Source organism: Fundulus heteroclitus, unplaced genomic scaffold, assembly GCF_011125445.2.
Source record: "Fundulus heteroclitus isolate FHET01 unplaced genomic scaffold, MU-UCD_Fhet_4.1 scaffold_234, whole genome shotgun sequence".
Classification (NCBI taxonomy): domain Eukaryota; kingdom Metazoa; phylum Chordata; class Actinopteri; order Cyprinodontiformes; family Fundulidae; genus Fundulus; species Fundulus heteroclitus.
Genome location: NW_023396646.1, coordinates 178,970 through 191,133, shown reverse-complemented (window position 1 = coordinate 191,133; position 12,164 = coordinate 178,970). Strand labels below are relative to the sequence as shown.

The 12,164-nt window shown below is 41.3% G+C and overlaps 1 protein-coding gene across 1 annotated transcript in view; it reads right to left on the bottom strand.

Moving 5' to 3' along the window:
- Nucleotides 1–5,624: 5,624 nt before the first annotated feature.
- Nucleotides 5,625–12,164, bottom strand: part of LOC105928693 (mono-ADP ribosylhydrolase 1) — a 134,296-nt gene continuing 127,756 nt past the window's right edge. Inside the window, exon 8 of the mRNA XM_036129848.1 lies at nt 5,625–5,993. Within this exon, the coding sequence (XP_035985741.1) occupies nt 5,968–5,993 (26 nt within the window). The 3' untranslated portion in view covers nt 5,625–5,967. The remainder of the gene's footprint in view (nt 5,994–12,164) is intronic.

The following is a 12,164-nucleotide window of genomic DNA, read 5'->3' as shown; positions in this document are numbered from 1 at the left end:
CTAAAGTGAATCAAACACACCATATAGGGCTGTTCTGCACCAACATTGGTTGGGACAAAGAAACTTTTACTGTCAAGATAAATCGAATAAGAGATGAAAATATCCAGAACGCCACTAATGAGGTAATTTAAGTGATTCCCAATCAGAGAACTAAAGTCAACCATATTCATCACTAGTCAGAAATGTACTCATCATGGGGCTGAATCTCAAATTATTTACCTGGCTTTGAACAGTTTAATTCCAGAGTGCAATAACTATAAACCAAAACATTTCAATACATTTTAAAGCCCCTTTCAGATGAAAGCAGATTTGGTACAATGATCAGCAACGGTTCAGAAACCACCAAGGCTAATGCCTCCAGGGCCATGACGACTGGCTACAGGAAGGCAGTTTACATTTATGAAAGGGTGATAATGAGGATAAAAGTCTATCCTCTAAGATCAACACCTTCAAGCTTGACTGCTACCCAAAAGGGAGAAGGGAATTACCTCCTGGAGAGACGTTTTTAGGTCAGATAGCATCACACTGTGGGACTATTTTAGTTCTAGTGATACTGGTGCAGCCTGCACAGCACATGGACTAATTAAGTTCAAAAACTACCTTCCAAATCGTCTCCATCTGTAACCAGCAGCTAGTTGGTGAAACACAACTGGACCTTCTAACAGGACAAAAATCCCCAAACACATCACTGGAAAGCGCTGACCCAAGTACATACCGAAGATTTGAAGACTGATCTTAAAAGTCGAGTCTTTGGCTGGAAACCGGACAATTTAAATGAAGTCTAGTAATTCTGCCAATAAACATCATCAAAATTGAAGCCAGAATAATGTCAGAAGTTTGTTGATGACATGCGTTGGTGGTAAAGTAAGATCCTTCCTTACGGTTGTTTCCTGTATGCATATGTTTGAGTCTTTCTGTCTAATTTCAACCCTGTGTGGATGTGTGAACATTTCTCGTTTTTAAAATTCAGTGAAGATATTTGCTATAAATTGAGTCCGAAGAGTCCAAATACATCACTAAGAAGCCTAAACTGAATATGACATTCAAGCCTATAGTGAGTTCTGCTGATTGGAACGGTAATCCTGATGAAATGTCTGTTATTTTGATGCACTTTAAAGCAAGAGGTTTAAAGTACGTAGACGCCACTCATTTTATTAACTTTAATGAAGTGTCAGATTGGACTGGGGAACGAGCAAAAGCCCAATCTTGATAACTCGTATTTGCACAGGGAACAAAAGACCCTGATTTTTTTTGTCCTTTTTATAAAGGGTGTGTGCATCCTTCAACTCACATTTCTATTTATCAGAAGTTACTGATGTGAAAATGCCTCGACTCTGATTGATCAATAGCGTCAAGATAAACTCATTTATTGTAAAGTTTTCCTTCCAGTCATAAAACTTTCACACCAATAAATCTTTACTTATTTACTTGTCTGCAACATACACACACTCAGAGATAAGTTATGTGTCACCTTGTGCGGCAATTGACGTTTTTTTGTGCAATTATCTGACAGAAATCTGCATATAAATGAATTATCTCTTCACAGTCAGATTAGTTGCATTGCCCAAGCGTGCACAAACACAATGAGCAGCTGAGATACAGCGCAAGGGGGGGGGGCACATCTAGTGAGCTTGTCGTAATAAAAACCATTCAGCAAAACTGCTAATGGGCAAAAATCATGTCGTTTTGCATACAAAGAGCTTTTTCTGCAAAACCTGAAACAGCGGGAAGACGCTGATTGTGAGTCAGAGCCGCTTGGATTAAAATGACAAAAGCAAAATATTGGAAGAGAAGAACAGTTTTCAAGTTTATTCCGGTGGAAAGAGATAAAACGACAAATATTTTTTAGATGCCAAAGGATGTTGAGAGGGCGGTAACATGTTAGTCTGCATCAAAGCCGGCAGCTTTAATGACTGCTCATCAAACACAGGAGCATCCACTGCTGTTAACACACTTTCAGAGGCTTTTCTACCTGAGATTTTCCTCCTGGGGGTGTTAAACTGGAGCACACACACACACACACACACACACACAGACACACACAGGTGAGCTGACGGGCCGTGGGCAGCGAGTAATTTCCAGGACCAACGGGATTATCAGCGCACCTCGTGGAAGATGGCAGAGAACCAGCCTTCAAGTTACCAAAACAGTTAGCGTTAATTGGGCTTCATCTGTCATCGCGAACAGAGCCGAGGACGGCTGGAGATGGAGAGGCGGAGAGGAGGAAGAGGAGGGAGAGGGATTACTGACGGGACAGTGATGAAAATTGGTCGCAGGATAATGAGTCTCGTTGTCTTTTCATCCTCTCATCCTGCGTGTCTCTTGCTCTCATTATTCAGAGTAACTGGTTGGAGAGAAGCTTCACAGTCTGCTGCTTATTAAAAAACCCACAGCTCTGTTAGATGAGTTCATCAGACTCTACAGCCCTCCTCCCCCCCTCCCCTCCCCTCTGTCCTTCCATCCGACCGCAGGCGATGCATTTTACCCTCCTCCTCTTCCTCCTCCTCTCGCAGTTTGAACTCCTACATCCTTCCTCTGATTCTTTATCCCTCGCTCTTCCATCTGTTTATTTTTTCCATCATCCTGTAGAGCAGAACAGTGAGACCGAGAGCTGCTGCTCCTGATGATGATGATGATGATGATGATGAGGAGGAGGAGGAGGCCGCTGAGGCCCAGACAGGGAGTGAATCAAAAGAGCTCAGGAGGGGAAAAAAGACAATCCATTTGTGACAAATGAGGCTTTTATATAAAATATAGGGCCTTCTCCCAATTTCCTGTTTATATTCCTTGTAGTTTTCTTCCCTTCCATCCCCCCCCCAGGCCCGCCTCTCCTCCTTCTCCTCTTCCTTCCCCGCGCGTCTGTTTCGCCGCGGCAGATTGCTTGGAATCAATAAAGATGGCTGTTGGCAGCTGAGAGTCGTGGGGCGGGACGGTGGCTCGCTAAATGCTCATCTCGCCTCACACAAATCAACACCTGCGCCGAGGCCCGACGTGCGACGGCCGCGTTCTGCAACAATTAAAAACTCGTACCAATGTGCTGCGGGAAGAGGCTTGATGGCGCTTGCATAAATGTGCATATGGTGCGTTTTGACAGGCAGGCAGGCAGGCAGGCAGGGTGGATGGGTTTTAAACAGCACAGAGACAGGAGGGAAACGGAGGAGGAGGGATGACGGTTACAGGGGGATGATCAGGGAGTGCCGACTGTTCAGTTCACTTTTACTTTCTAATTTAATTCATACAGAAGGCGCTGATGGCGGGATGTCTTCAATACGGAATTTCTCTGGTTTTTAATGTAGACAAGGCAGAAAAATCCACACAGCAAATCTTTCCCATTGAATACTCATGACCCAGTGGAAACGCAGGTATGGTGGTGATCACCCTGTGGAGACTTTACTGACGTCTTCAGGAAGCCGGGACTAATCCAACGGCGACCTTCAGCTTGTCTATAATTGTTGGCTGTTGCATCTCTCATGTTCCAGTAGACAATAAAATAGGTTCTCTAGGGAGTCGGTCAGGTGTTTGCTGGCTGACATGGCACCCCAAATCATCACTGATTGGGGAAACTTCACTCTGTGCATCTCCACTCATCGTCCAGACTCTGGGACCTGGATTTTCAAATGAAATGCAAACTTTATAATTCACTTTTTTTTAAAAAAAGTGTTTGGACCTGTGATGGCCTCTAGAGGCTGTGCAGTCTCTTTTGTTTGTTTATGAAGATTGAGGTGTGGAAGCACACACAGCTGATTGACTGCCTGGAGGCTGCGGAGCGGCAATGCCATTGGACGAGAGGCAAATAATCTGATGAACGGTCAGAGTACCCGGATCAATACCATGCTTATTTGCACCATTCCAATCTGCTTTGTTAGATGGATGGCCAGATGGAGGCCACTTCTTGTTAAGAGGCATGTTTGGAGGAAACCAGTCATGGCTTGTCACGTGGCCAACAGCATCCCTGCAGTGAAGCATGGTGGCGTCAGCATCATGGTGCAGGGAACGTTGTTCCAGCAGCAGGAACTGGGAGACGAGTCAGGATGGAGGGGGAAAGATGAATGCAGCAATGTTCAGAGACATCCTGAATGAAAAACCTACAGGAGAGAGCTCTTGATCTCAGGCTTGGGTGACGGTTCATCTTTCAGTAGGAAAATTATCCCAAGCATGAAGTCAAGATATCAGAGGATTGGATCAGGACAAGTCCTTGAATGTCCTCGGAGACCCAGCCTGGGCCTAGACTTGAATCTGGTAAAAACATCTCAGGAGTGATCTACACCAAAGTTTCCCATCCAACCTGGAGGATCGTGAGGGATTCTTCACACAGTAATGGGCCAAAACGCACAAGGATAGGTGTGCCAAGGATGTGGCGTCATTCACGAGAAGAATCGAGGCTGTATGGCTGGTAAAGGAACCACTAATCAGGCCCCAAATCTGGGAGCAGTGATGGACTCAGACCTGAACCTCCAAAAGCATCTAAAGACAATTACAAGGTCGGCTTTCTATCACCTGAGGAACATTTCCAGGATTAAAGAACTGATGTCTCAGAAGGATCTGGAAAAACTAATCCATGCGTTTATATTTAGTATAATTGATTACTGCAATGGTGTTTTCACAGGTCTGCCTAAAAAGTGGATCAGACAGCTGCAGCTGATCCAGAACGCTGCTGCCCGCGTCCTCACTAAGACTAAGAAAGTAGAGCACATCACCCCAGTTCTAAAGTCCTTACACTGGCTCCCTGTATCTCAGACAATAGACTTTAAAATACTTCTGTTACTCTATAAATCCATGAATGGTTTAGCACCTAAATACATCACAGACTTGTTATCAATGTATCAACCCTCCAGACCACTAAGGTCTCCTGGCTCCAGCCTACTCTGCATACCTAGAACCAGAACCAAACATGGAGAAGCAGCATTTAGTTCCTATGCTCCACTTATCTGGAACAAACTTCCAGAAAACTGTAAAAGTGCGGAAAGCCTGAGTTATTTTAAATCAAGATTAAAAACACATTTGTTTAGGATTGCCTTCGACTGTTCTAGTTGAACTGTTTTACTGTTTTTATTGTTCTTTTTTTGTTTTTACATTCCATCCCTTCTTGCTGTTATTCTCCTATATTTTAATCATGTAAAGCACTTTGCATTGTCTCTGTACTGAATTGTGCTATATAAATAAATTTGCCTTGCCTTGCCTAAAGATGCATCAACAAAATATTGAGCAAAGGCTGTGAATGCTAATGAACATGTGAGTCAAGTTTTTTTATTTGTTAATAATTTGCGACAACTTTTTTTTTTCACACCCCATCATTATTGGGAGTTTTGAGACATGGCTGTGACGTGACAAAAAATGTGGACAAAGTGCTGGGAATACTTTTTCCAGGTGCATTTCATATTACTCTTAGAGAGTGCATCGACAAACAAATGTGTTTGTTACTGTCATCTATTGAAATATGTGTTAAACTAATGCCCAATAAACTAAACCGCCTAATGCTATTTATTGTTCCTCTCAGTCAGGCTCCCACACACGGCGATATGAGACAATGAAGAAGCAAATATTAATGTAAAATGCGTTCCCAGTGGCCTCCTGACTCATTGACTCATATCACATCCAGAGAAATAATCACTTCACACACAAGAGGCCTGCGAGGTTCGCTTTAATAAGCTTTTGTCATGTTTCTCACATACACACACATTTAATTGGAATCCGAATGCTAAAGCACACAGGACACGTGATTGGTGGAGGAGGGGGCAACAGATCACAGGTTTAATGCAACTTTAGGTAGATTTTTAATAAGAACAGTTAACATCATTTCCCACCTTAATCACAACACCTCTCTAAAGCAGAAAAACTAATCAGCATGTGAGAAAAAAAAAGAAAAAAAAAAAGCCATCTTCTTGCAGGAGAAGGTCTTGATCTGGAGGAGGAATCCGGATGCGGCGGTGCGTATCCACAGCAACCGAGCCTGAGAGATGCCCTCGTTCAGAGCTTACTCCTGATAGTGGCCTCTGTGGGAGCCGGCAGAGAAATATTGAAAACTGTAAAACAAGTGAAGTGGACATTTCACCCAGGTCACTCGGCGGTTTATGGCGTTTTGGCATTTAGGGGCTTCTGCTCGCTTCTGCTGGCGAGGATTAGTCACTCTCGACTCAAAGCATGCAAGCGCACGAACGCACGTATCAAACGGACAGCCAGCGTGGGCTGCGAGCGCCAGGTGTTGGAGAGACATTAGGTTTATGGAGGAGGCTTGGAGGCCCGCCTGCAGCCGCTCTGTCACACAGGCAGACGGTTCCGGTCCATCCACTCGCTGAGCACCGCTCAGCGCCGCTATAAAATCTGCTGCATGTCCATTAGGGTGGAAGACGGCAACAGCTCCTGCAAGCTTTTTAAAGAGGCAAACCTGCAATTTCTGCTACACAACCTCCTCAGTCAAAAGGACCCGGTATGGAGACGCAAAAAGCCCCGATTTCATGCTTGAAGGGGAGATTCGATGCTGTTTGCAGTTTAATACTCCAGTGGTGAGATTGGAAGCTCGTCTGACCGCAGAAGCCATAAAACAGACACTCTAAATGTGAAGATGACTGAGGCTGTGTTTTTACACCGAGCCATTTTTTTTTTTGTAGTAAAAGAATCAATCTGTTTGTCTGTTTAAAACACGTCTCATACAGTCAAGTGTAACATCAAAAGCTTTACAGGAGCTTGAGCTCCAAATCAGCTCATTCAGACTCCTGGCATGTCTAGGATTAAAGTAAACTTTAGTGTTTCTTCTGACTCCCAGTACTATTAGCAACCCGGTGAGGCCAGAGTCCTGACTTCAACCTGACAGGGAATCTGTGGAGGGAGCTAAAGATCAGGGTGATGGCAAAGAGGCCTTCCAGCCTCAAACACCTGGAGCTCATCACCAATGATAAATCGACAAAATAGAATAGGAAACATTCAAAAGGCTGATCAGAAATAAATGAAGGGTTCAGTCGCTGTAAAGCTAAATAAATACTCCACTGATTATTGTGAATGGTATAAATAATTAGCCCACATTCTTTTTTAAATTATCAATAATACCTACATACATGGCAAAAAGGGAGCTAAAAGTAAGTCAAGTTTTCTAGAAATGAGTGTATTTGTCCTTGATTTGAGCAGGCAAATAAGATAATTTGCCAATGTAATGAGAGTTTTGCACTTAAAATAGGAACAACTCATCTTCATCATCTTCTTTCAAGTGCAGTATATCGAATTATCTTATCTTAGGGGTCAAAACACTCATTTCATTGGCAGATCATCTTATTTACCTGCTTAAATCAAGGACAAACACACTAATTTCAAGAAAATTTTACTTATTTTTAGTTCCATTTTTGCAGTTTAGCTTTGCTATATTTATTGAGCAGCCCGTCTCAATTCTAATCAGAAACAAACTCAGTCTAAACCTGCACCTATACTATAATTTTATAATTTTGGTCAAACTACACTATGGATAAGTAGGTAAGTGTTTTACTGTTTGTATCCAACCTTAACTAGTTGACCTTCAGCACTAATGCTGAAGTCCAGCTGAGCTTCTCAGCTCTGAGGCAGGCGTCAGCAGTGAAGGACACATCTGAGCCGTGGTTATTTACTTGATGGAACAGTTCATGCCTTAAAGGGGACTTATTGTGCTTCCTTTTAGACAAGTTAGGACAGGTCTTTGGGCAAAATCATGTTCATATTAGAGTTCACCCCCCCAGTTCCGCCTATTTTGAGCTACTTTAAGAATGAGCATTATTTAGTTTACACTAATAGATGCACAATGGTACAGCAGCACATCTTTGACCCCGGAGAAGTGGAGTCTCTTGCATAGTTAGCAAGGATGCAGCAGGCAGTTCCTGAATGGTAGGTTTTAAACGAACACAGGGCTATCGTGAAGTGGGCGGAGCTTCATAGGGTTGCTAGGAGAGGAGCAGTGACCGTGCCGATTGTGACGTAATAATCAGGAGGTTTTTAAAAACTGCTAGTTTTCCAGAAACCAACAAAACTTTTACTTAATTATTGCCAAAAAACAAATTTTTTTGCGCTCCCTGCTATTATCCAGTTTCTGAGGTGTTTAGGAGGGGTAATATGGTAAAAATGGGTGGTTTTTCTTCCCACTGTCGCTTCATGCTTGCTCAGTATGAGGGATTGCAGCAAAGCCATGTACAATGCAGACGACTCTCCCTGTGGCTCTACGGTTCCCCAGGAGTGAATGCTGCTTGTCGGGACTTTGATGCAATCAACTGGTTTCCTTATATAGGACATTTTTGACCAATCTGTATAATCTGACCCAATCTGTATAATATGATTGAACTTGATTTTGTAAAGTGCCTTGAGATGACATGTTTCATGATTTGGCGCTATATAAATAAAATTGAATTGAATTGAATTGAATTAATATCACACAATACATTTATAATAGTGTCTGTTGAGTCTGAAGTTTAAGTCTGTACAAAAAATTAGTTAGAACCGTAGTTTATCATTTGAATATTGAATAATATGAAAATATGTTTAAAAAAAATTCAATTTTGTTCAATGGGTACAATTTAAAGCTATAAAAGAAACAGAATTTCTGAAGTAACTTTTATCTGTTAACCTTTAATAATTTCTACCAAATAAAGAGTTTAATATTTCAAGAAGAATCTGGTCTAATAATTGTTCACATCATATATATAACATAGCTATAATACCATGAACAATTTGTCGCTCACCTTGATGAAATTAAACGATCTATTTCAATTATGTTGGATCTTTTAGAAATAAAAAGCAGCAACCAGCAGCATCCTGGTGCTCTGCATCACCACAGGTGAGAAATCAGCGTTTTCTATTTTTACCTCTGCCGTGACCTTTTGATCTGAACATATTTGATGTGCATGTCTTCCTCTTTTTATCCATCTGCCAAATAAAAGCTTTTTATTTAGCTTCACAGCAGAAGCTAAAGATGGAGAGAAAAATCCGATTTCAGCACAGGATTCTAATCGACTCAGGCTTGTGTACATAAACCTGATATAAAGCAAGGTTATACACATTTCTGCCTCGTGCATTTAAGTGTATAAAACACTGCCAGTTTTATAAACCTGATTCCTGGTACTTAAGCTTCTGAAAGGTTCACTATTAAGCAGCAAGCTTGCAGCATACTGTATGAAAGTTTTATTAACCCTTTTTTCCTATTTATTTCCTTTAAATATGATCAAAAATTAAAAAGCACCAAAGGGAAGTAAGAAAAGAATGCTTTTTAAACAGAAACGTGCAATTATTCTGTCATCTTCCCCTCATTAATAAGTTCCTGCCTCGCGTTCTGTGTGTTTCTGTATCTATAAGGGATAAAACTGTTCTTCAGTTTGTATCTGAATCTTTCGTTCAATACTGTACGCCTTACTCACCCCTATACTTTAAAGCGCATATCAAAGCAATTGTGTTTCTGCCAAAGATAAAGACTTAAAAAGGTTAGATACAGATTGAATAAAATATATGCGCTCTATTGTTTTTAGCTAGATCAAATATTGCATTTATGAGGCTCCACTTTTTTGCAGTAGATAAAAGGAACCAGTAATGCATTGTATGTGAGACTGACTAAATAAATTTAGACCTCCTCTGTGCCCTGACCACTCACACTTAGTCACGCTACATTTTTATCTCAAGAAAAAAAAAAAGAAAGACGAAAAAGCAGGTCCAAGTGCATCACAGCTTCAGATCTCATTATTTTTAGCCATTGATCTTCCCTGAAGCCAGAGAAGAAATAAAGAGAGAAATCCCTCCTGGTTGGATCTGTCCGCAAAATGAATCTTCGCTCGGAAAAGTTGCTCTGATACACACGGCTTCTCTCTACTGTAATCTGTAGTTTGTCTGTTGGGGGGATATACTTTGCGTGATGCAAATCCTTACTTAATGGTATAGCGCACATGTTGCCTTGATCTGTCAGGCAGAATTCATATCAGGGTCGTACAGCGTGATGTTTTCAGATGCCTGGAGCATTTGTCTGACTTTTACTCCCACACGGAGACATAAATCTTCTCCTTTTAATTTCAAATTTAGGGAAAAAAGCATTTGCTGCTTTGGATTAAGTGCATGAAGTTTGTCTGCTGTGGTTCATTTTAAGCTTTTATTCTACGTAAATTTGCATCTGTTTCTATAAAACAGGTCTAGAAGATGGGAGTGAATCAGACCTGCTTAAGCTTAGGTGGAACAATAAGTTGTTGAGATGATGATGTAATTTCCTGTTATCATATTCTGGTCAGGGTATGAGATAACCAATGCTCCTTAGTATTGGTTTGGGCGATATAACCATATTTAAAAATATAGCTGACATTCCTTTAATTATTAATAGCGACTGTAGAAATTCATCAGTGAATGCACTTCATACTCAGCCGCCTTTCTGAGGTACACCCAGACTTGGTGAAGACGAATTGCTGAAATTCAAATTTGAGCATCAAAATGGTGAAAAATGGGGATCTAAGCAATTTGAATAATGGTGTGGTACTTTGGTGCCACACTGGGGTCATAATGTGACATAAACAACATTAATGATCCATCCAGCCTCACAACAATAGGCCAGTCTGGTATGTGTTGGTATGTTTTGGCCCACTATGCATCCCTGACTACAAACTGGCCATCATTTAGTCACCATAGCCTTCCTGAGCATTGTTGCTGACCATGTCCATCCTCTCATGAACACAGTGTACACATCTTCTGATGGCAACTTCCAGCAGGCCAGTGCAGTCAAAAAGCCCAGGTGCCACGTTTAAAAAGCTTGCATATGCACAAAATGGGGCCTGAAACTTGCATACATCACTTTAAACACAAAGGTTGTGATCTATAAAAAAAAAAAAAACTTGACAGGAAAATGTGCTGTCCTCACAGACAACTCTGACCCAGGCGTACGCTCATTTTGGAGACGGGGGAAACTGGCGACGCGGATGGTGAAGTGGTGAATTTCAGCCACACTGCATGATGATTCGTCTCATATGTTCAATTATGTTCAATTTCAATCCATATCAGACTTTAATCATAGATTGATTTTATCATAAGTGTTTTAAGCCGCAGTGTTAATCTTGCTGGAGCTGGTAAGCCATAACTTTACAATGCAACTGTCTACTTTTAAATCACTGCTGCACCTTGCTGCACAACTGTCAACTGGTAAATCACTGATGCACCTTACTGCATATTTGTTTACATTTGTTTGACATTGTTTACATTTCAACTGCCTACTGTTCACTGTTGCACTTTATCCGGAAGTCAATTGAAACTTATCCTGTAACTGACTGCGATTTATCACTGCACTTTTTATCCTGTACTGTAATTCACTGCAAGGTATCCTGTAGAGTTACTGCAATCTTTCTGAGCTGTGTAAAAAAACAATGCACTATGTGCATACAAAATGACAATAAAGTAAGTCTAAGTCTAAGTCTAACTACACATAAGGACCTTTCAAATAAATAAAAAATATCCATAAGCCAACTTAAATCTGCACAATATTTAATTGGGGTTTTCTGACATCACCCTCCCTTATCGATGTTGGATCCTAACCTGCTCTCCTAAGTACTGAGCGCAGAGGAGGCGCACTTTAGTACCGCTCACACCTATGTGCGCTCAGCTATGGAGCGTCTCATCGGTTTCCTAAGATGCCGGTGGAGGTGTTGATCTGATCAGAATATCGATCTGAACGCACAGCCTCAGAGGAGATCTGCTAAGTGAGGAAGTCGTCCCACGTTTAAAACAACAATTAAGTTCACTTTTTACCAACTTCTTTTAATGTGGACGACATATGTGGTTTTACCTCTGATTTACACCATTAATAAACATCTTTCTGTTAAATCCTATCACAGTTTCTTCGCTTTTTCCTCAATGGTTGCCATTGTTGACCATGACATCAAAAGGCCTGTTTAAATACACATCAACATTCATGAGGTGCTTTGCATCGACCATTTATTGTTAAATCTGGCTGTGCAGAGGGCAGAACATGGGACAGAACCCGGTACGCAAACGTTCAGGTGCAGCTGTGATCAATAAAGAAATATTGTGTGCTGGTGTACATCTGTACGGTTTTAGAAATTAGAGTTGGCTTTTTGGGGCGTACGCCGTATCTAATCTGTATCTAACAACTCTAAAGCATAAATAGTGAAGAAAAGTTCTTCAAAATTAACCTCAAGTCAGTGATTTAGCAGACCGATTTATTAGGAAAA